Here is a 26236-nt window from a genome sequence, read left to right on the forward strand (position 1 = left end):
ACTGCCGACCTCTTGGTTAGCAGCTGTAGCACTTAACCACTACACCACCAGGGTTTCCTTTACAGCCTTGGAAACCCCATGGGGCAGTTCTATCAAGGGCATGTTGTTGTTGGGTGCCATCGAGTTGGTTTCAATTCATAGCAACCCTATGTACAACAGAAAGAAATACTGCCCTGTACTGTGCCATACTCACAATCGTTTTACTTGAGCCCATTGTTACAGCCACTGTGTCAATCCATCTTGTTGAGGTTCTTCCTCTTTTATCTGACCCTCTACCTCACCAAGCATGATGCCTTTCTCCAGGGATTGGTCCCTCCTGATAAATGTTCAAAATACATGAGAGGAAGTCTCACCATCCTCACTTCTAAGGAGCATTCTGGCAGTACTTCTTCCAAGACAGGTTTGTTCATTTTTCTGGCAGTCCATGGTATAGTCAATATTCTTTGCCAATGCCATAATTCAAAGGCATCAATTTTTCCTTGGTCTTCCTTATTCATTGTCCAGCTTTCATGTGCATATGAGGCAATTGAAAATACCATGGCTTGGGTCAGGCGCTCCTCAGTCCTAAAGTGACACCTTTGCTTTTTAACACTTTAAAGAAGTCTTTTGCAGCAGTTTGCCCAATGCAATGAGTTGTTTGATTTCTCAGCTGCTGCTTCTCGACTGGGCATTGATTGCGAATCCAAGTAAAATGAAATCCCTGACAACTTCAATCTTTTCTTGGTTTATCATGATGTTGCTTATTGGTTCAGTTATGAAGATTTTTGTTTTCTTTATGTTGAAGTGTAATCCATACTAAAGGCTGCAGTCCGATCTTCATCAGTAAAGTGCTTCAGGTCCTTCTCACTTTCGGCAAGTAAGGTTGTGTTATCTGCATATTGAAAGTTGTTAATGAGTCTTCCTCCAATCCTGATGCTGTGTTCTTCTTCATATAGTCAGGCTTCTCAGACTATTTGCTCAGCATACAGATTGAACACGTATGGTGAAAGGATAAATCCTGACACACACCTTTCCTGACTTTAGACCATGCAGTATCTCCTTGTTCTGTTAGAACGGCTGCCTCTAGGTCTATGTACAGGTTCTACGTGAGCACAATTAAGTGTTCTGGAATGCCTTTTCTTCAAAATGTTATCCATAATTTGTTATGATCCACGTAGAAGAATGCCTTTTCATTGTCAATAAAACACATGTAAACATCTTTCTGGTATTCTCTGCTTTCAGCCAAGATGTATCTAGCATCAACAATGATATCCTTTGTTCCGCATCCTCTTCTGAATCCGGCTTGCATTTCTGGCAGTTCCCTGTTAATGTACTGCTACAACTGCTCTTGGACTATCTTTAGCAAAATTTTACTTGTGTGTGATATTAATGATATTGTTTGATAATTTCTGCTTCCTTTTGGATCGCCTGCCTTTGGAATGGACAGTCAGTTGGCCAGGTAGCTGTCTTCCAAATTTCTTGGCATAGACGAGAGAGCTTCCAGTGTTGCATTTATTTGTTGAAACATCTCAATTGGTATTCAGTCAATTCCTGGGGCCTTGTTTTTGCCAATGTCTTTCTTCAATACTATCAGTTCTTGATCATATGCTGCCTCCTGAAATAGTTGAACGTCGACCAAATCTTTTTGGTATAGTGACTCTGTGTATTCTTTCTATTTTATTTTGATACTTCATGCATTGTTAAATATTTTGCCCATTAAGGGCATATCCGTGATTAATCCAGAAGACAACTTCTGAATTAAAAAAAGTGCCCCAAATTCCATCAAATCAATAATTATTTATTAAACATCTATAATTTTCCAGCTGCTGTCATCCTCTTTTTAACAGGAGAGGCAAATGTATTTTAAAAGTGTGATGTCTTTAAGAAAAATATATATATACATGAAAGAACATTTGTGCTTGAAAATCAGTTTTCTGCTACAAATTAGTATTTGGAAAGCTTGCAAAACATATTTTACTGGCAAGTTATGAGTCTGTGGCTTACATTTTTCCTAAAATAAAATATATTGAGGGGTATAAGGTTTGTGAATATACTTCAGGATATTAAAAGAACTTTTATAAGTGGTGCTTGATTTTTTCCACTGGCTAGTTCTAAAAGTCTTTTAAAAATGAAATGCTATTGAGATTTTAATAACATATAGACTGTTATTTGCAAATATTGTTACAATAATTGCTGAGAATGTCTAAGACTAAGACACTGTAGTCTGCCATCATTAGTATGGGAAATAACCTGAATGCAAAGATAAATTCAGACAATAAATGATCCAAATAAAAAGTGCATTAATAGATAAATTTTAAGAATTCTGCTGAGTTTTACAGTTACAAAGTATTCAGAAATGGAATTATTTTTCCTGTACTTTGTTTAGTTTGTTAAAAATCACGTTATACCCTATTTTCATTGAAATACTTTCTGCTGACAACAAATGACCAGCATGTTTGAAACAGAATAAATATTAACTAAATAAATGGTCTCTTTCAGTTTCTAGATTGAGTAAGAAGTTACAAGTAGCGTATAACTTCATTGCTGAGATTTTACCAGAACTCAGTTCTACTCTGGAACACATGGGGTTACCATGAGTTAGAATGGACTCCTTAGCAATGGATATACTTGCGACAGCCTAGGATGGGTTTGGGGGGTTGGGATGGGAGAGTGTGATGCTGATGAAGGTGCTAATAACAGTACTTTTAAAAAGGAGAATGTGCAGTAAGTCACGCCCATCGTACAAAGTTCTCTACCTGTATAACCACCCCCCTCCTGGAATTCCTTCCTATTTTACCTCCAGCTGCACCCATTACAACAGTTCACCTCTTCCCACCTCCAGACAAGACTCACTTTGTTACAAGTACCCAATTAGTAATTAGCATATTGCCAAACACGCTATCTTCTCATCGCTATTAAAATTAGGAGGCGATTTTTAATATGAAGTAATCTTGGGAAAAGACCTATTTGAAGTTGTTTCCTGAAGAAAGAGCTAGCCCATCAAAACTATCACTGAAGCAAATATGCCTATCAAGGAAACACACTCCATTAGCCTTAGAAAAAGAACAGATAGATATAAAAGCCCAGGATTTGTTAATCTTTCTTTTTTTTTTTTGCAATTAATTTTTGGTAAAATGTTTTAATTTGCCTCCATCAGTTAAATCCTTATTCTGAAAAGCTTTAAATTCTTTATATTTACCATGTTCACCAGCATAGCCTTTACAAAAGGTAAACAGTGGTAAATATAAAATTCATGCTATAGTGAGAACCGAGCCTTGGGTTATTAGTTGCTCTGATTGATATACAATGTATATATTTTTTGTACTGCAAGATTTGTAGTGAGTTGGATGGCAGTCTGTTTTAAACATATAAAAATTGGAAAAGAAAATCTAAATACCACAATGTTAATCAGCTTGGAACAGAGGAAGGCGTACAGTTTTGTCTTCCTTTTAAGAACATGCATGACATGGCTATCTCCTCCTGGGCCTCTATTTTTTAGATGTGATGATCTCTAAGGTCTCAGTCAGCTATAATATTCTAAAATAACTACCAGTTCTTATTTCTTATGTCATTCCAGGCTCAAGTTGGCCTGGTTGGATTTGTAAGTGAGTATGGATTTTTTTTTTATTTTTTTATTTTTTTTATTTCTTATGGATTTATGTAGAAGGCTATGTTTTGACGATGGGGTTATTTTCCTGGGGGTTTAAACTAAGAGAAAAATCAAAAAGTTAATTCACAGACCAATATTAATTTAAAAAAAAAACTTGAGACAATCTTGTTCTTGTATGTTCAGATTCTTGGAGGATATCATTTTTGACCACATTTTTAGCACATCAATGCTCAATAAAAACTATCAAGAGAATTACGACATGCATCAACTTTGATGACTCATTGTTCCTGTGAAATATTATTTTTTCTATTCCTACCTAAAGTAAGAATTTGGGAAGAAAGAATAATGAAAGCATTATTAGTAGCTGTCACTACCTTTAAACATCAAAAAAGTTCATAAAGAAAAAAAAAACACAATTTATGGGGTTCAAAATAATATCAAACAATGCAAATGTCCCGAATACCACCCCCGTTTATATTAAATATTGGTGGAACGACTTCTGTAAAATTTTCTCTAGAATAGAAATGACATTGAATGGAAGAAATTTGCATAGTATTAAATATTCAAAAGATTAAGCAAAACAGAACTAGCAGAAGAGCTGAGGAGGAGGAGAAGGTGAAACATAACGAATTCATTTGCTCTATTTGTCTTTCCAGGCTGCTTCTGCAAGAACGTTCTTCATGTCAACCTCATTTGTGGCTTATTCAAGCAAAGAGATTCTTCCATGACTACACTTCTTAGAAAATCTGATAAAGCTTATTTCAAATGATTTTATAAGTGGGTAAGGTGATGAAAAGTTTGCAATAAGAGAGCATTCATAAAAAATATGAATTATAACCACAAACCCCTTGCTGTCCCATGCACATTAGAAGTGTAAAATGAAATGTTGTTTAGAGCTGTATACCTAACGACTGCTGATGGATCCGTTCTTGAAATTCGAGATTTTATATGAAAGAAACTCTACAGGTTTGGGTTTTGTTCTGGATTCTCAGGGGTAAGACTGTACAGGGCAGCAGCAGTCTGTCTATTATTCACTCAGCAACTTTTCATTAGGTTGCTGAGGCTGTGGCCAAGTGCTGTGCATTACCAAGAATGCAAAGGTAGATAAGACCCAGTCACAGTCTCCACACTGTCATCCATGGTGGTGTATTCATTCAAGCAAGATGAGAGAGAAAAGAGATGAGAAACAGGAAGGGCAGTATTATAATTCAGTCCCTATACTTAGTCTCCCCACCTTGTTGCCCCAATTTGAGGCATATGAAAGCTAATCACAAAAAAGCGGGAAAAGGTAAAAGACAGCAGTGGAAACAGCTCTTTGTCTAGCCAGTAAAGACTGGGAAGACAATGTTCTAACCCAATGAGTATACATACTGGGTGGTCAAACTGATGCTAGAGGGGAGGAATTGCCCCTTTAAAAACTGACCAAGATAGATTGAGCATTCCCATCAGCTTAAAACCACCATTTCATTCTGCTAGCGACAGTTCAAAATTTTGGACAATTTATCAAATACAGGTTACCACATGTGAACAGGCATGTTCAGGGTGGCATTGCCTCAAATAGGCAGTCATATCAGCCTATGAAAAGCCATGAAGGGCTTTTCACCTTGAAGTAGTTTACTGTCTGGCAGACACAAAGTTGGGAGCTGCGCTATTATTTTAGTTAGGGGGAATTTGCAAGTGACCAGCCAGCAAATAGGATGTCGCTGATATGGTTACAGTCTACTCTTGATATTGGCACAGATGGCAAGTGCAGAAACATGTATGTGGTGATATAGAAGTTCTAATTCAATGGCTGTATCAATGAATGCTTTTGTTTCCTGAGGAGAACTGTCATGGATTGAATTTCATCCCCCAAAAGTATGTGTCAACTTGGTTAGGCCATGATTCCCAGTATTGTGTGGTTGTCCTCCATTTTGTGATTATAATTTTCCTATGTGTTGTAAACCCTAATCTCTGCTTATGGCTAATGAGGCAAGATTAGGTTAAGTTAAAAAGGATTAGGGTGGGATTGTAACACCTTTACTAAGGTCACACCCCTGATCCAATGTGAAGGGAGTTTCCCTGGGGTGTGGGCTGCACAACCTTTTATTTTACAAGAGATAAATGGAAAGGGGAACAAGCAGAGAGAAGGAGGACCTCATGCCATCAAGAAAGCAGCACCAGGAGCAGAGTGCATCCTTGGCTCCTGGAGTTCCTGGGAGGAGAAGCTCCTAATCCAGAAGGAGATTGATGACAAGGACCTTCCTCTAGAGCCGACAGAGGGAGATAGCCTTCCCCTGGAGCTGACCCTCTGAATTTAGATTTCCGACCTACTAGACCGTGAGAGAATAAATTTCTCTTTGCTAAAGCCATCTGCTTGTGGTATTTCTGTTATAGCAGCACTAGATGACTAAGACAAGAACACATTATGTTTCTCACTAACTTATAACAGGAATTTTAAGTCTGATAAAATCATTTCCATAAAACACCTCTCTCCAAATCAAGAAACTCACTGTAAATTATTGTTTTCTGTTTATAAGGAACTTAATTTTTACTAGAGCACAAATTGTATTTATTTGCATATTTATCTCTTTGTTATTCAAATAAAAATACTTCTTGTCTATAAATGTTTCTCATCTAGGATGTTAGAACCTTCTGAGAGAAGGCAGTTTGTTTGCAGAATTCTGTGTAATTACTAGCTCAAAGTCATTACAATGAATTTATTAGTAAAATCTCTAGTCTACTAGGTCCTTCTCCCTCTTGTTACCAAGCAGGCAACATGTATGGAACACCTATTGCTTGCATAGCCCTGGACTTGGGGTTTATTTCAGTCAATTAAGTCTCCATTCTTGCTTATCGCTTGATTTCTCTTTTTGCCCATTTGTAGTCAATAAAAAAGAATGGAAGTATAGATATTACTCTAATCACATCTCAACTAATTTTCTTTTTGTTTTAAAGAAAAGTGGTTTGGGTAGTAATTCCTTACTAGGTAGTGACTGAGATGCTATTATAATGAGATCACCTTTTGGTTCACGCTTGGTGATTACCCCAAGTAACTTTTTTGGCCTTTTTTTCCCCCTCCTGTGTAAGGGTAATGTTGCTATGCTAAGATGTACTAGTAAAGATCATGGTTTGGACTTTGTTGCATTTCACAGAGTGATAAACTTGGTGCTCTAAAATTTGTTTCCCTGAACTTAAGATAAGCTATCTTGTTATGCTCACCTTGAACAAACATTAAATATTATTTCTGCTAACAAGACTCAAACAATAGAAATGCAGATTGAAAACTACAAGAACAGGGCTGTGTCCATTTTTGTTTTTTTTTTTACATAGTGGTCAATATTAGTAGTTAATAAATACTTTGAAAAAGTTATGCAAGATGGTATAATGGCACACCAAACCCAAGTGAAGAAGTAAAAGCCATACTAACTGGGGAGATAGTCTCACCTCTGTTTCTATAGAACACCTTTCATATAATGACTACTACTTTCTGTGAACATATTCTGTGTAGACCACCGACATTTGTTTTAGTATTCATGAAAGTTCTGTGAAGTTTATCATTCCTTTAGAAAAAATGAAGCAAGGCTGTGTAAATTGCACAAGGTTACAAAGCTCTTGAGTGGCAAAGTCAAGTGAAATTCTGGTCTATCTAGCTTTAAAATCTTCATGAGTTTCACTACATGGTGCTATTGGTCCCTCAGAAAAGCTCTTCCCAGTGTGCAGACACCATGAAGCATTTTCTTTGTCTCTTACGGCTGGCTACATATTGAGTCAAAGAGAAATACACATTTATAGTCCTGGTGAAAAATGTGAATTCAAAAAAACCTAAAGTGAGAAAAGATAATATGTGTAGGTAGCAGTTTGATACACTTATGATTTCATCTTTAAATGACCATTCTCTAACGTTCCAAATGTTTACTCTGGTTTAAAGTGGGAACAATTTAGGCCAGGGGTTCTCAACAGTGGCAGTATTGACATTTTGAACCTGACAATTATTTATTGTGAGGAGCTGCCCTGTGCACTGCAGTATGTTTTGCAGCATTGCTGGCTACTTCTTGGTAGATGCCAGTAGCACTCCCTCTGTCATGCCAATCACAAATATTTCCTGGCATTGCTAAAAGTCCCTGGGGTTGGGGGGTAGGGTGACTCCTGGCTGAGAACCACTGTTCTAGGTCAATACAACTTTTACTAAAGATGTATGTAACAGAGAGCCTAGGAACATCATAGGCTGGGGGAAAACACCAGAAGTTACTCTGTTGTTAAATTAAAATCTAAGTGCTTGAAGAGATATCCATTCATTTTCTGTGTAATACAAATTCTTTAGTGTAAATTCACACCGGTATTGATTACTGCCTCCTTCCCACTTCACTAATATAAAAAAATCGAATTCCTGGAAGATGAGGTTGGAAAAGTTCATCATTACTATGCTAAAAGTCTAACAGATGGTTTGCAAAGGACTCTGCAGCTTTCATTCAATGCCTCTGTAAGGGAGCCAGGGCACAATGATGTTTTGCTGTGAGAAGAACATAAAGAGCAAATCAAAACACCTGGGTTACATAAGATGGCTTGATGCCTTTTAATGGACAGTGTGAGCCCAGGTCAGAACAACTGGCACTTTCAGTACCATATCACAGAAAGGAGAGAGGCAGGGAATCATAGAGGAAGACAGGAACATTTGGCTTACAGAATGATAAACATGGCATTCTGTTCTCAGAGTACTTGTGATATACATACTAGGATTTGAAGCTAAATGGTTTGGACAAAGTCATTCACCCGGAGAGCAGGACCCAAGGTTCTCAATCTAAACAAAAACCAAAACCAAATCCATGGCTACTGACCATATTACCTCACTAATGAAGACAGGGACCATTCAGTCTGGCACATCCACGATGATAAGGATTAATTTTCCTAATGGTATTTTTTATTTTTGCATTTCAATTGCATTGTATGTGATCAATTTCAAGTGTAAGTGAATTGCAAGTGGAAAATTTCTGAGAGCAACTGAGTTGTACTTGACATTTTGTCACCCCAGTAGTTGAGTAGCTCTCAAAAATGTCATAGACAACGTTGTTGCACTGAAAAATGCCAAGGGCAACTCAGGAGTAATTGAAAATTGAAAGGGAAATTATATTCTACCCCAAATCAGACACATGAACTCTGAAGAAGGATCTCTGCTCTATGAATTGTATGAGGGGAAAATGGGAGATTGTCCATTGATGTTGAAAAATTTTCCCCAGTAGACACGCATCTCTTTGTGTGATTTACAGATATAATTTTAATACCAATCCATCTATACTGTGCCATTTTCCTTCCTTGATTTGTCTTAAATCAAGAATTCTGTCACCAAAGAGGATTGTAAATCCATGTTAATTCCTCTAGCTTCTTGAAGCTTAATGAACCTGATCCTTTCAGATACTACAGAGAGAAAAAGGTGGAGAGATTGCAATATCTGAAAGAAGGCAGACATCAAAAATTTTTCACCTAAGAAAAATGAGTTATTGCTTTGGTGGTTTTTAACATAAGATTGGGTTTAGAGCAACAAGAATGTGATGAAAAATCAGAAACATAACTCTTGATAAAAGTAAACCAACATGGGTTTAGTTCTGCATTAATTTCTGGAGGCAATATGTAGTGGTGATAGGGGAAAATAGAGCTTCTCTCTCACATGTTATCCTGTGTGACAGAAGTTTGAATCTGTATGTGGATACATAAATGTGGACATCCTAGAGCTTTGTCCCGCTCTGTGTGGGTTCTCCTCTTCAAATTAGTGGTGCTTCAAACATAACCTATTGACGTCAAGTTCCTTGCAACTCATGATGAATCACTGGGCAGAATTTTCATGGCTATAATCTTTATGGAAGCAGACTGCCACATCTACCTCCCATGCAGCAGCTGGTGGGGTCGAACTAGTGATCTTTTCAGTTAGCAACCAAGTGCTTTAAACCACTGAGCCACCAGGGCCCCTTGCTTTAAAGATAGAATGGTTTAAAATAGGAGAAATCTAGGAATTAATAGATTGATATAGTCTTTTGATCATCCTTCAGAGGGTTAATGAAGTCTCCTTTTCTGGCTGCATTGACATGATTCTTGTCACTTCTGTCATTCATTCACTAGTTTTTCATTCAGTTGATACTCATCAATGTTTATTAAGTTTATATTATAAATTTAGCACTGAACTTGAACCAGAGACACAACGATGTGCAAAAACAGATGAGGTTGAGCTCTTCATGTATCTTCTGGCTTAGAAGGAGGAAGTACATGTTAATGAAATAATACAAAAATGAATATATCAGTGAAAGAAATTTGTGGTGCCATGTACACAGGTGTGGGAGCCAGATTAATAGGTGTTCAAGTCCCACAACTTCCACTTCCCAGTTTTATGATCTTTAATAAAACATTGGAACTTCATGAGTTTTGGTTTTATCATCTCTAATGTGAGGCTATTAATGTCTACCATGTGGGTCTATTGCATGACTTAGAAATTACCATGAAAATTGACAAAATAATAACTGTAAGGAGTGGATTAAGGTAGCCTGTCCTTTTGAAGGACAGGCTTTTCCCTCTCCCTCCCATTCCAGCTGTGTTATCTCTCTTACCTCGGACTCCACCAGAATCCAGGGAGCACATAGTTATAAGGCCAGTTTATGGCCTGCAGAGTTTGCTGCCTTGGCACCCATTTAGTCCTCTAAGTTGCGCCTTCACCCAGTTTCTGACATGGCTGTTTCTATCTTGTCACTCAATCTGTCATCTATGTCGGTCACTCATTGTCCCTCCTGGCCATGCCCTATGTGGTTGCCTGTGATAAAATTCCTCCCTTTCCCATGCTAACACACTAGAAACTTTTAAACTGACCAATAAGACTTCAGTCTGCACTAACCAGAAACCCAGCTCACCCTCACTTGCTGTACATAAGCCATCTCCTATAATTCCAGCTGGTTGTTGCCTTATCCTGGGTGCAACCTCCTGTGTGGCCCTAAGTCCTGGCGTGCTGCATTCTCTTCTCTGGGACCTGTGAGTACTAACTTCTATCTGTTTTCGGGCCTTTCTGAGTAAGTCTCACTTTCTTGTGTAGCACTTGACAAACCATCCACGACACCTACAAACCACTTTGGATCAAACTTAAATCACATAGACTCTTTTTCTATGATTTAAAGTTAGTTTATCAAAGTAATTCTCTGTCCAGAAGCTGAAGAAAGATAAAGTAGAATTGTTTTTAACTATAATTTATTGAATGTATACTACATATCAAATATTGTGCTGGGTATTGGCTAATTTTATCTCATTTAAAGATTATAACAATCCTTGAAGTAGATATTATTTCTATCCCCAATTTACAATGAAGAAATTGAATCTCAGATATATTAAGTCACTTGCTTTAGGAATATAGGCTGAATTTGAATACAAGTCTTTTTTGCACAGCTAACATGGTCTTCCTATACCTTGCTGGCTTTCCTTTGTCTAATCTGTTTTCCACTTGTTTCTTGAGTTTCTGAAATAAGTTGGAGTTCTGCGTTCCTCCTCTATTCCCTACTCCATATCCCTTCTGTTTTGGCTACATTAACACACCCTGATGTGCCATCATCTGCTACCACTTCTGGTCTCTGGCAAGAATTGGGGCAAATTAATGTTCTTCTAATTGAATGAGTGGCTTGCTGGGAAACTGTGGCAAATCTGTTTAATAGATCTGCCTGAGCTAGAAAAAAAAAAAAAAAGGGAAAGATGTGATGAAAGACTTTTACCCTGTGAAATACAAAGAGCATCAAGAAAGAACTAGCTTGTGAGGCAATCTTTATCCCAACGTAGGAACAGAACAATCAGCAATTAATGGCATAAAAGGAAGAGGCAGGCAAGTAAAACTCAGTGAAAGAGAACAGGAAGAAACAATGGAAGGAGACTCTCGTAACTTCATTACAGTTTAGTTCTTGCTACTGATTTAGAATTTTGGGGCAAATAATCTGAACTATTTTTATATACCTAAAGGCAAAAAAAAAAAATAATAATAATAACATTGGTTCCCTCTCCATATGATACAAAAATCATGAGAACAAATTAAATTGTGTAATTGAATTAGAAAGATATTTAATAAATGTTGAAGGGTGCCAGGCTTGGGATGGGTAAAAAAACCCAGTGCTGTCAAGTCGAGTCCGACTCATAGCGACCCTATAGGACAGAGTAGAACTGCTCCGTAGAGCTTCCAAGGAGCGCCCGGCGGATTCAAACTGCAGATCCTTTGGTTAGCCGCCATAGCACTTAACCACTATGCCACCAGGGTTGGTAGGTGATATAAATAGCCTTTAAAATTTCTTAGAAACTCGAGATTAACATTCTTTAAAGTGCCTGTGATGGATTAAATTGTGTCTGCCAGAAATATCTATCAACTTGGCTAGGCCATTATTTCCAGTATTGTGTGATTGTCTACCATTTTGTCAACTGATGTGATTTTCCTATGTGCTGTAAATCCTACCTGTATAATATTAATGAGGAAGTATTAGAGGCAGTTACGTTAATGAGGCAGGACTCAATCTACAAGATTAGGTTGTGTCTTAAGTCAATCTCTTTTGAGGTGTAAAAGAGAGAAGAGAGCAGAGAGACATGGGGACTTCATATCACCAAGAAACTAGTATGAGGAGCAGAGCAGGTACTTTGGACTCAGGGTCCCTGTGCTGAGAAGCTCCTAGACCAAGTGAAGATTGGTGACAAGGACCTTCTCTCAGAGCTGACACAGAGAAAAAGCCTTCCCCTGGAGCTGGCATCCTGAATTTAGACTTCTAGTCTCCTAGACTGTGAGAGAATAAATTTCTGTTTGTTAAAGCCATCCACTTGCGGTATGTCTGTTATGGCAGCACTAGATAACTAAGATAGTGCCTAAGTGTGTATATGCACATGTGACAAATTATACTATTGTCATGCAGGGATTTTATGTAATTAATTCACAGAAATATTTTAACTATCACTTGGCACTCTGTAAATCTTTGTGTAATTAATAAATGAATGAGAAGGAAAACAATCTAAATTGCTTATTTACCACAAGGATTAACTGAAAGTCTAAAGAAGTTATAGCCCCCAATTTTTCCTCCAATCCTGTGCAATGAGGCAACCATTCCTGGCAGGATATTTATTCTTTGAAGGAATTGAACATAGCTAACTCTGGACAGGGGGCATGAGGTACAGTAGATGGCAGGACTTTTATGATGAACTGAAAATAGGGAGAATAAGTTAAGTTGTGCATTCAAAATGGTGAAATTTGCCAGTCTCCTTCCCATACTCCTATCTGAGAGTGCTGACATCCAGAGACATGTGGGAAGATTGAAATTAGCTGGATTTTACTCTAGAAAAATTGAAAACTATTAGAGGATGTTGTTGTGTGCCATAAAGTAGATTCCAACTCATAGCGACCATAGATCTACATAAACTAGAAATTGGGAGCAATTACCTACCCCTTATCCTACAAGTTAAAAAATAGCATTTCCATTCATGTTTTTGGTGTTTTATTATTAAATATGAAATCATAGCTAAGAATAACCAGATATTTGATGGAAGTAACAACATTACACATGGAGTCCAAACCAAGTAAATAGGTAAGCAACAAACAACAAAAAAGATAATACAGACAATATAAAAGCAGAATAAAAATAAACATCAAAACAAAATGAAACAAAAAATTGTAATGAATATACAAAAAAGGTAAGGGTTGATATTAAATGACACAACCCCTTCTCAAAAAAAAAGAAAGGAATGTTATTAAAAAACAAAAAACAAATAGAGAACAAAAGTTCTTGGAAAAAAACAAACAATGTGACAGCCAATAGAAGGACAGGAAAATAAAGCTCCAAAAGTAGAACAGCATGACATGAGAGTCAACACTGTGGCCCTGAGAAAATCCCTAAGATTGGGAGTACAGAAGGCAAGGGACTTCTTAAAAAAAACTTTAAAATATAACTAAATTCTTATATTGAATTATATAAGTTTTCTGTCTTTAAAACGCATTTATTGGGAGGAGGGGTCAATACGGTGTTATAGACAGAAGTACGATGCTGTTCCTCTGCAGCAAAGACCAAAAAAAAAAACTGAAGTAAAACAGATACAAACGTCAATCTTGGAACACTAAGAATTGAATGAAGGAATAAAGAAATAGATTAAGCATTGAATGGAAAAAAAAAATGACAGAGAACAGAGAAGGAGAGCTACAGTGCAGAGGTACCCTGCCAGCTAATGTGGCACAGCTTTGCCATCTTGGAGCACACAGTAAGCAACAACCCTGGACAGGAAGTATGGGAAGGCAGCTTCATGGAGTCCCCAACAAGAGACAGGGCACCCAGTAACCAGAGATACATGCTTTCCCACTCCTCACTCTCTGCTTTGTGTGCCATCTCTGCTGTTTTCCAATGCACCATGGAAGCTCGGCTGGAGAGACAATGGCTCACTGATGCCCTAGGTCCACCCTGCTCCCACCAGTCAGGTCCCTAAGCGCCATATTTTATTTCTCTTTCCATTTCTCCCTTGTCCTTCTCCCCCTCTAGCCCTCTGATCTGCCTCCACCCCTTTGTGATGGGCTGTGCCATGCCATCTGGCAAGAAAGACATCAGCTGGTCACTACCCCAGTTCTGCTCTGCTCTCAACAGCTGGTTCCCTCAGCACCATGTTTTTGGTTTGTTTGTTTTTTTTGTTTCTTCTTTCTCTTTCCCGTCCTTCCTTTCCTCTCTCCTGCTCACCTAGCCCTGTGTGCTGCCTCTGCATCTTCTTGATGGGCTGTGCCATGCCACTCAGTTAGAAAGCCATGAGCACACAGTTTCCCCAGGTCTGCCCCACCCTGACCTACCAGCTGCTGCCATGCTATTTTTTTGTTTTGTTTCTCTCCCTTCTTCTTTTCTTTCTCCCTCCCACCTAGCTCTGCACATCGTATCCTTTCCCTTCCCTCCTGTCTCTCTGCACCACCCGCTCAGCCCCACACTAGACTGGTGGACTGCCTTGTGCCACAACCCAGTCCCACCACATTTAGTGCCATGTCCCTGAGCAGCACTGGCATGGACTTTCAAACTCCGGGATCTCTCCCTATGCTGACTCCAGACAGGCCTGCTGAGGGGCACCAGCATGGACTCCCAGGCACTTGGTTCCACACCACTGCACCATCCCCAGACCTGCCCACTGGCTCTGGTTTATGCCTCAGACAAAAGACCCACTCACGATCCTTCCCACCCCAGACCTGTCCTACTGCACCAACAGCTGAGAGACTGGACCTGCCCACTTGCACGAGGTAGGGAGAACTGTTAGCAAAGTATGTTCAGCCTGCTCCCCAGACCTAGCCAAATAAAACAAAAAACAGGACAAAACAAAGCTACAATCAATAAATGAGGAAAATAACTCCTGAATGTCTCCAAGACAGCAGACAATATTAAAACACATTAAAAAAAAAAAAAAAAAAAAAAAAGACAGGATGGGTCCAGTAGGTGACCAAAATAAAACACCAGATGACCTTCCAGTACAAGAAAAGGCACTAGAGCTATCTGATAGGGAATTTAAAAGTCTAATATTCAGGGCTCTCCACGATAGTAGGAAAGAGTTCAAGGAAAACAGAGGAAAATAAGGAAAAAATAGACAAAATCGGGGAAAACACAGACAAAGCAATGGAAGAATTCAGGAAAATATACAAGAACAAATAAATAAACTATTATATATCATACAAAAACAGAAATTAGAAATGCAAAAGATAAACAACAAAATTTCAGAAATGGAAAACATAATAAAGGTTTTAGGAGCAATTTGAAACAATGGAAGACAGAATGAGTGAAGTCGAAGACAAATCCGTGGATACCACTTTGACGAAAAACCAAGAAAAGAATGAAGAAATATGAAGAAAAGCTAAGAACTATGTGGGATACAATCAAGAGCAAAAATTTGCATGTGATCAGAGTTCCAGAATGGGGGAGAAAATGGAAAACATAGAAAGGATCACTGAAGATTTGCTGACAGATTATTAACTAATATCATGAAACAAAAAGCTGACCATCCAAGAATCTCTACGAACTCCAGATAGGATAGACCTCAAATGGAAGTCACCAACACATATAGCCACACTCGCCAAAACCAAAGGCAAAGAAAGAATCCTGAGAGCAACTTGAGAAAAATGAAAAGTTACACAAAACGGGAAACAAAAGACTAAGTTCTGATTGCTCGGCAGAAACCATGCAGGCAAGAAGAAAATGGGATGACATATATGAAACCTTGAAGGAAAAAAAAACTGCCAATCAAGAATGATATATACTGAAAAACTCTTGCTCAAATATGATGGTGAAGTTAGGACATTCCCAGATAAACAAAAAATAGGGGAATGTATAAAAACCAAACCAAACTTACAAGAATTACTAAACGGAGTCCTTTGGTTAGAGAACCAACAACATCAGACAACAACCTGAATCTAGGACAAAAGACAGCATAAACTAGATACCATTGTACGTAATGAACTCTTAAGGGTAACACAAAACTAAAAGACTTATAACAGGGAACCAGAAATGTCAATCTGTAAATGACAACAACATCAGAGTAACAAAAGCAGGAAAAGGTATAGCTATAGAACTTTCAAATGGAGAGGAAGTCAAGTCCATATTGAGTAATAAAAGCCTGGTTCAAACTTAGGAAGGTAAGGGTAAATTTCAAGGTAACCACAAAGAAAGTTAATGAACCTACTCATCAAAATGAAGAAGGAAAACGTAAAGTCTCAGTAAACACAAAATCTACAAAAATGAAAGGAAAAGAAATTCCCAAACTAAAGGTACTCAATACAGGAGAGTAAAAGGAACAAAGAAAGTATCAGCTGCAAAAAAAAAAAAAGGCACTACAAAATGACAGCAATAAACTCATACCTACTGATAATCACACTGAGAATGTAAATGGCTTAAATGCACCCATAAAGAGAGAGAGTGACAGAATGGATAAAAAAAATAGATTCATCAATATGCTGTCTACAAGACATACCTTGGAAACAAAGATATAAATATATTAAAAATCAAAGGATGGAAAAAATATATCAAGCAAACAACTTCCAAAAAAGAGTAGGAATGGCAATACTAATCTTAGATAAAATAGTTTTTTAAATAAAATTCACCATAAAAGACAAGATGGACATTATATATTGATTAAAGGGACAATCCACCACGCTGACATAACCATAATAAGTATCTACACACCCAAAGATAAGGGTCCAAATATGTAAAACAAACTTTAACAGCACTGAAAAGAGAAATTGACAGTTCCACAATAATTTTAGACTTCAGCACACCACTCTCAGTAAAGGACAGAACATCTAGAAAGAAGCTCAACAAAGATACAGAAGACCTGAAGTCCACAATCAACCAACTTGACCTCATAGACATATATAGAACATTCCACCAAATACCAGCAAAGTATACATTCTTTTCTAATGCACATGTAATGTTTTCCAGAATAGACCACCTCTTGGGCCACAAAACAACACTCAAAAAAATCCAAAGCATTGAGATAATACAAAGCATATTCTCTGATCACAATGCCATAAAAGTAGAAATTAATAACTGGAAGAGCAAGGAAAAACAAAAACATGGAAATTAAATAATGCCTCGCTTAAAAACCACTGAGCAATAGAAGAAATCAAAGATGGAATAAAAAAATTTCTAGAATCAAATGAGAATGAAAACAGACCACACCAAAACCTTTGGGACACAGCAAAGGCAGTGCTTAGAGGTCAATTTATAGCAGTAGATGCACACATCAAGAAAGAAGGGATAAAATTAAAATGCTAGCTTTACAACTCAAACTAATAGAAAGAGAATATCAAAAGAAGTCCACAGGCACCTGAAGAAAGGAAATAATAAAGATTAGAACAGAAATAAATGAAATTGAGAACAGAAAAACAAAAGAAACAACAAAATCAAAACTTGGTTCTTTGAAAGGATCAACAAAATCGATAAACAATTGGCCAAATTGATAAAAGAAAAATGAGAGGAAGCAAATAACCCAAATAAGGAATGAAATGGGGGACATTACAACAGACCTAAATGAAACAAAAAGCATCGTAACAGAGTACTATGAAAAATTGTACATCAACAAATTAGAAAATCTAGAGAAAATGGACAAATTTCTAGAAACACACTATCTACTTACATTAACACAAATTGACATGGAAAACCTGAACAAACCCCTAACAAGAAAAGAAACTGAAAAGGTAAGAAAAAAAACCACTCCCAACAACAACAAAATCCTGGCCCAGTTGGCTTCACTCGAGAATTCTACCAAACATTCCGAGAAGAGCTCACACCAGTAATACTCAAACCAATGCAGAACATAGAAAAGGAAGGGGTACTTATGAATTTACTCTATGAAGCCAGCATAACTCTAATACCAAAACCAAGCAAAGACACCACAACAAAAATTATAGATGAATATCTGTTATGAATATACATACAAACATTCTCAAAATTCTAGCCAGTAGAATTCAGCATCATATCAAAAAAATAATACACCACAATCAATTGGAATTCACACTAGGTAGATTTTTTTTTAGGCAAAGATGGTTCAACACTAGAAAATCAATCAACGTAATCTACCACATAAATAAATCAAAAGAAAATAATTACATGATCATCTCAATTGTGGCAGAGAAGGCATTCAGTATAGTCCAACACCCATTCCTGATAAAAACTCTCAACATAGTAAAGGACCTTTACATAAAACCAACAGTCAACATCATTCTCAACAGAGAGAAGGTGAAAATATTCCCCTTGAGAACAAGAACAAGAGAAGGATGCCCTTTATCACCACTCTTATTTAACACTGTGCTGGAAGTTGTAGCTAGAGCAATAAGGCAAGAAAAAGAAATAAAAGGCATCCAAACTGGTAAGAAAGAAGTAAAACTATCCCTGTATGTGGATGATATGCTACTATACATGAAGAACACAAAAGACTCCACAAAGAAACTACTGGAACTAATATAAAGATTCAGCAGAGCTGCAGGATACAAGATAAACATACAAAAATCATCTGGATTCCTATACACCAACAAAGAGAACTATGACATGGAAATCAGGAAAGCAGTACCATTTATAATGTTGTTGTTGTTAGGTGCCATTGAGTCAGTTCTGACTCACAGTGACCTCAAGCACAACAGAACGAAACACTGCCTGGTCCTGCACCATCCTCACTACTATTGCTATGCTTGAACCCATTGTTGAAGCCACTGTGTCGATCCATCTTGTTGAAGGTTTTCCTCTTTTTCGCTGACCCTCTACTTTACCAAGTGTGATATTCTTCTCCAGGGACTGATCCCTCCTGATAACATGTCCAAAATATGTGAGATGTAGTCTCGTCATCCTTACTTCTAAGGAGTATTTTGGTTGTACTTCCAAGATAGGTCTCTTCATTTTTTTGTCAGTCCATGGTATATTCATTATTCTACCAATACCACAATTCATTTATAATAGCTCCTTAAAAGATAAAATACTTAAGAATAAATCTAACCAGGGATGTGAAAGACCTATGCAAAAAAAAAAAAAAACCTACAAAACACTACCGCAAGACACCAAAAGAGACCTCCATAAATGGAAAACATATCATGCTCATGGATAGGTAGTCGTAACATTATGAAAATGTCAGTTCTACCCAAAGCAATCTACAAATACAATGCAATCCTGATCCAATTACTAACAGCATTCTTTAATGAGATGGAGAAAATTATCATTAACCTTATATGGAGAGGAAAGAGGCCCTGAATAAATAAAGTATTATTGAAGAAGAAGAAAAAGTAAGAGGCCTCACACTACCTGACCTCAGTACCTACTGTACAGCTATGGTAGTCAAAATGGCCTGGTACTGGTACAACGACAGACACATTGACCAAGGAACGGAATTGAGAACCAAATGTAAATCCATCCACCTTCAGTCACCTGCTCTTTGACAAAGGCCCAAAGTCCACTAAATGAGAGAAATGACAGTTTTTTTTTTTTTTTTTTTAACAATAGTGCTGGCAAAACTGGATGTCCATCTGTAAAAAAATGAAACAGGACCCATACCTAACATCATACACAAAAAATAATTCAAAATCGATTAAAAAATCTAAATATAAAACCAAAAACTATAAAGCTCATGGAAGAAAAAATAGGGTCAACAATAGAAGCCCTAACATATGGCATAAATAGGATACAAACCATAACTAACAATACTCAAAGACCAGAAGATAACTAGGGTCTTCTAAAAACTAAACACTTGAGCTCATCAAAAGACTTCACCAAAAGTTTAAATGAAAACCTACAGACTTGGAAAAAAATTTTGACTATGACATGCCCGACAAAGGCCTAATCTCTAAAATGTATAGGAAAATCCAGCACCTCTTCAACAAAAAGACAAATAATCTAATTAAAAAAACGAGCAAAGGATATGAAAAGACACTCACCACAGAAGACATTCCAGTGGCTAACAGATGCCTGAAGGAATGCTCATGATTACTAGCCATTAGAGAAATGCAAATCAAAATGGCCATGAGATACCACCTGACCCCTACATTACTGACACTAATAAAAAAACAGAAAATAAATAAATGTTGGAGAGGCTGTGGGGAGACTGGAACTCATATGCACTGCTGGTGGGAATGCAAAAGGTACAAATACTTTGGAAAACAATATGGTGCTTCCTTAAAAAGCTAGAAATAGAAATACCATACAACCCAGCAGTCCTACTTCTAGTAATATATCCTAGCGAAATAACAGTCATCACACGATTGGACATATGCATACCCATGCTCATTGCAGCATTATCTACAATAGCAAAAAGATGAAAATAACCTAATACAATCCAACAATCCCACTCCTAGGGATATATCCTAGAGAGATAAGAGCTATCACATTATTGGGCATATGCACTCCCGTGTTCATTGCAGCATGGTTCACAACAGCAAAACAATGGAAATAACCTAAACACCCATCAACAGATGAATGGATAAACAAACTGTGGTACATACACACAATGGAGTATAACACAACAATAAAGAACAATGATGAATCTGTGAAACATCTCACAACATGGATGAATCTAGAGGCCATTATAAGGGCAAATAAGTCAATCACAAAAGAACAAATACTTTATGAGACCACTATGTTTAAAACTTATGAAAAGGTTTAAACACAGAAAGAAACAATCTTTGATGGTTACAAGGGAGGGAAGGGGTGGAAAGGGAAAAACACTAATTAGACAATAGATAAGTTGTAACTTTGGTGAAGGGTAAGACAGTACACAGTACTGGGGAAGTCAGCACAACTTGACCAAGGCAAATTCATAGAAGCTTCATAGGCACATCCAAACACCCTGAGGGACTGAGTTACTGGGCTGGGGGCCATGGCCTTGGGGGACAACTAGTTCAATCAGCATAACATAGTTTATAAAGAAAATGTTCTACATCCTACTTTGCTGAGTAGCATCTGAGGTCTTAAAAGCCTGTGAATGACATCTAAGATGCATCAACTGGTCCCATCCCATCTGGAGCTAAGGAGAATAAAGAAAACCAAACACACAATGGAAGGATTATTTCAAAGGACTAATGGACCATAACTACCACAGCCTCCAGTGGACGGAGTCCAGCACAACCAGATGGTGCCCAGCTACCACCGCTGACTACTCTGACAGGGATCACAATAGAGGGTCCTGGACAGAGCAGGAGAAAAATGTAGAGAAAAATTCAAACTTAAAAAACGATCAGGCTTACTGGTCTGCCAGTGACTAGAGAAACCCTGAGAGTATGGCCCCTGAACACCCTTTTAACTCAGTACCAAAGTCACTCCTGTAGTTCTCCCTTTAGCCAAAGATTAGACAGGCTTATAAAACAAACAATAGTACCCATGGTTTAACCATGTACACCCAACTAAATGGGCATACTAGCTTTCAAAGACAAGAAGGCAGGAAGTGACAGGAAAACTGCATGAACGAAAATGGGGAACCCGAGGTCAAGAAGGGAATGACGTTGACAGGTCATGGGGTTGGCAACTAATGTCACAAAACAATTTGCATATTAATTGTTTAATGAGAATCTAATTTGCTTTGTAAACTTTCACCTAACATACACACACAAAGTATTTATTGGGATTTAAAAAAAAAAAAAATACAACCCCAAAAGACAGTAATAGCCTAGTGATCACTATGATAGTAGAAATATATGTTTTGCATGTTTGGCTTTTATGATCCAAGCACCAATCAAATCACCTCATTGACCACCAAAAAAAAACCTATAACCCTTCCCCCACAAAACAAACAAATAAACAATAAGAAAGACAAAAACATTACCTTGAGCTATATAAGGTGTAGTTTCCTCTTTAGGAGGGATATTTGTGGGCCGAGGAGCGGGGGCAGGAGGTCGGTTTATAATGAAAGATCGACTTCCAAGTTTTTTCTTTATACTCATATTGGCCAGTATGGTGTCATATTCACTGTCATCAATCTCAGCAAAGGTGTATGGGTCTTCCTCCTCCTCCTGATCCTTTTCATCTTCTTTTTCTTCCTCTCCTTTGGGTTCATATCCTGTTTCGTGTCTTCCACCAGGATCATACCAGCTTTTATTTCTTTCCATTTGGCCTTGCAGTGTTGTCCCTGGTGATGAAACATTTAGACAGTATTTTCCACATTATTTTGCTTGTTCTAGTTTACCAATGACTGAATATTAGAAAATTGAGTTATAAAGTCCCCAATTTCAAATGCTCTGAAAACTTGTTTTTCAAGCATGATATTCTGAAATTTTTCTCTTATTTGAAGCCATTTTATCTTTCATAGGATTTGCACTAGGTATTTTGCCTAAGATTTAGTGTCTCTAAAAATGACAGGGGAATAGCCAAAGGCACCACTACTTGGTTTCCTAGCAGTCACTCTCACTCTGGCTATGAAAAACTGGTCTTCGAAAACGCAACACTTGATTTCTATAAGGCAACGTGAATGTCATTTTTAGCTGAAGGACACTGAAAGTACAGTTGGTAATTCCATGACATAAAAGATGCCATGAATAAGTCAATGGCCTGAGGATTAATTTATATGAAAAAAAAAAGTCTCATTGGTTTTACAGACTTAGATGAATCTATTAAGTATATTTATATATTTTTATAAACATGGGTTACATATTTCAGTAGCAATTATTTAGAAGACAAATATTTCAGAATATACTTTGGTTAACAAAGAAGTTGAGAATTTCATTGGCTCTCTATCAAGCCAATGCAAGCTTTTATTTTATTTTTTTAATTTGCCCTTTGACAAGTGTTTTGCCTAAGGCATTAAAATAACAAAATGGAAAACAGGTCAGTTTTTGACGGAAAAATCATTACCTTCTATGGTGTTCTGAGAGATTCATGCACATTAGCTAAGGGAGAACCATCCTCTTTTGTCTTTGTTTGGTAAATGGGTCTGACTGAAGAAAAAATTTAGTTACGGATATTTTAGTGGAAAAACTTAGATGCTAAGAAGAAAGACAAGCTGTAGAGCAAAATAAAAGGATATTATTATAAGAAGCTTTCACAATTATTTTGGGTAGGTTTATGAGGAGATAGGCCAAAACAATCTCCCAACAGAGTCTTAGGCCTGATTGTTCAAGTTATTTTAACCTGAGAAGTATTAATTGCCTATGTGCTTAGCACTAACTTTAATATCACCATGACTTGCTTTTCCCTATGAATAATACGACTTTGAAACTTTGACTTCATGACTTGTGTTTCTCTGAGAGCAGCACAGGTGACACTAGATTAAGTGTGTGGGAAACACTTGCACATTTATAGCTTCATTTTTTACCAGAATGTGTCAACTCTCTGCTTTTGTGAACCCATTTCCTGAGCTGTTAACTTCCTTTGTTTCACCACCCACCTCCTTTCCCAACTCTTTCTAAAGTTGGACTTGTACTAAAAACGATATGTTTCACTTTTTTATGTTCTAGTGCATCATTTTATACTTTTCGTTTTGGAGTGAGACCTGAGCTTTCTCAATTCATGTTGTATGTTAAAAAATAAAGATTAAAATAAATCACTCCTATAATTTCAACTTTTGAAATAATTGGAATGAGAGTGTGCTTCAGAGAGAAGATTCCTAAAAGTCCAGGAAACCTGTTCATATAAATATTTGACACTTTCAAATTATAGGCTGCATGATCTTAGGTCTGAGCCCAAGATCATATAAGCCTCAACTATCAAAACAAACAAACAAAAGCAAGTTGCTGTCAAGTTGGCTCAACTCATGGCGATCTCATGTGTGTCAGATAAAACTGTGTACCATAGGGTTTTTCATGGCTGGATTTTGAAAGTAGATCAACAGGGCTTTCTTCCAAGGCACTTTTGGGTGGACTGGAACCTCAACCTTTCAGTTAGTAGCCAAGCTGTTCAGGCATTTGCACCACCCAGAAACTCCTCCTCAACCATAAAGAGGGGATAATAACAATACCAGCCTAATAGAGTGGTTGTGAAAATAAAACAACGTGTTGTTTACAAATTGAAGAGTGGTCTACAGTGTTATATATTATCATTTTCTCTAATAAATATGTCCATAAAACCATCATCATTAATGTGGTGGCCTCTCTTCTCACTAACTTAAAGGCAGATGAAAGTTACTCTTCAAGGACAATTCCTGAAGGTATCACTAGCTAAAGACAAAGAACCCATACAAAACCACTGGCAAAAAGTTAAGTGACAGCTTACAGCCTTACCTTAAAGATTTTAATCAAAAAAGTTTAAGGGAACATAGTGGCATTTTATTTTCCATTAATTTCCAATATCAGCCCTATGAAAAGATGAGATTAAAGGTAACGCTGCATGTAAAATGTAAAAAAAAGAGTATCAGATTTTAAATTAAAGGAGTGGGTTTTTGTTTTACCTTACTTTTCAGATTTGGTTCTTTTCAGGAGATGCATTAGCCAACATTATGCTTCTCATCTTAGATATACAGTGAACATTCTTTGTAAGGTAGTTGTAGATCTCCCAACCAACATATCAGATGTAGAAATTTACATTAAGAAAAATATGATTAAATATTATCTCCTTTAAGTGAAGTAACTGACCTAAGACCATCTTATTTTCTTAACAGCCAATTTTAATAACTACATAAAATCAGAGAAAATGAGGAAAATATACCAGAATTTTGCTGTGTGTGTTCTACTAACCTGTGTTCTCCCCCCCCCGCCCCAGATATTAATATACCTACTTCATCAATATAGCTCAAGGATCTACAACAGCTTGGCACATAGTAGGTGATCAATAAATATCTGTTGAATGAATAAATGAATCAGAGTAGCGTTCATTAGGTTTTCTATACTTTTCATCTCTAAATACAGTGCATAACCTTAATAAAGGTTTATGTTGATAAGCTTAAGCCTTCATAGAGATGGAACTTTCAAGGACACAAATACTAAGTTTTGTGGTGTCAGAATTCACTCTTTGAAATAGAGTTCTTGTGCTTTCTCCATAGCCTTCTAGAACCCAACAACTAAGGTATAGTGACAAGAGTGATTTTGTTAATGGGTATTTTTTGTATCCTTATTAAATTTCTTTGTAAGAACGTATTTGAATTTGGAAAGGAAATATAAAATAGTGATGAATAAAGAGGGGATAGTTAGCAACTCTAAGCAAGAAACACTGGTGGTGTAGTGGTTAAGTGCTACAGCTGCTAACCACGAGGTCGGCAGTTTGAATCTGCCAGGTGCTCTTTGAAGCTCAGTGGGGCAATTCTACTGTGTCCTATAGGGTTGCTATAAGTTGGAATTGACTCGATGGCAGTGGGTTTTTTTTGGTTAAGCGTGGACCTGGAGCTGTAATTTTCTCAGGCTGATGAACACTCCAAGCAGATAAACCCAAGGTGGAGACTCCTCTTCTCGCCCTCCAGAGAAAACCTTCCTCCCATTACACTCCTTAAGGAGTCCCCGAGTGGTACAAAAAAGTTAAGCTGCTGGACTACTAATGGAAAGGTTGGTAGTTCAAATTCTTCCAGAGGCGTCTGGGAAGACAGGCCTGGGAACCTGGCCTTCTGAAAGGTCACAAACTTGAAAACCCTGTGGAGCAGTTCTACTCTGCACACATATGGTAGCCATGAGTTGGAATCGACTCCATGACAACTAACAACAACAACACTCCTCTATTCTTTTGTCTTGTAACAAATGAGATCACCACCCTGTTAACTGTTCTTCCACTTTAGCAGCAACAGAGTGTTCTTAGACTTTGGGTTTCAAGAGTCAGCGACAAATACGATCGATGTGTGATAAACCTTCTACCACTTGATGCCACAACAGCTACCAGCTGAAAACTGCCCAAGGTTGTGTTTGTGTTATCTGTAAAACATTAGCCTTTCCTTCTGGCCAAAAGACTAAGAGTACTATTTAAACACCTGAAGTTCATTCTATGTGAAGAACTACAAATTCCAAGTTTCATTTGTTTATTTAAAGTTTTATATTGAGATTTTGTCCCTCAAGTTTAAAAAAAAAAGATAGGGGCAGGTGTATATTGCCTCATATCCTAGGCCCTATTTCCCTATTTGTCAAAGAGATGGCAGTGGTAAGTTCAGTAGAATTCTCCATTCCAGGGAGGTAGGATTCTCACCTTCGGTGCTCTGCACCTCATGTGCAGTCATCACTCGTTTGTCAGCGGAGGCTTGTGTGTGGCTGTGATGCTATCAAACAGGTTTCAGCAGGACTTT

General features: G+C 37.5%; 1 protein-coding gene across 7 annotated transcripts in view; it reads right to left on the reverse strand.

Moving 5' to 3' along the window:
• BANK1 (B cell scaffold protein with ankyrin repeats 1) overlaps positions 1-26236 on the reverse strand; it is a 375144-nt gene that overhangs the window by 35023 nt on the left and 313885 nt on the right. For all 7 annotated transcript variants that reach the window (XM_064285499.1, XM_064285500.1, XM_064285498.1 and 4 more), the window contains one exon: positions 21869-22171. In XM_064285499.1, the coding sequence (XP_064141569.1) occupies positions 21869-22171 (303 nt within the window). The remainder of the gene's footprint in view (positions 1-21868; positions 22172-26236) is intronic.

The sequence above is a fragment of the Loxodonta africana genome, chromosome 5 (genome assembly GCF_030014295.1).
Source record: "Loxodonta africana isolate mLoxAfr1 chromosome 5, mLoxAfr1.hap2, whole genome shotgun sequence".
Lineage (NCBI taxonomy): Eukaryota > Metazoa > Chordata > Mammalia > Proboscidea > Elephantidae > Loxodonta > Loxodonta africana.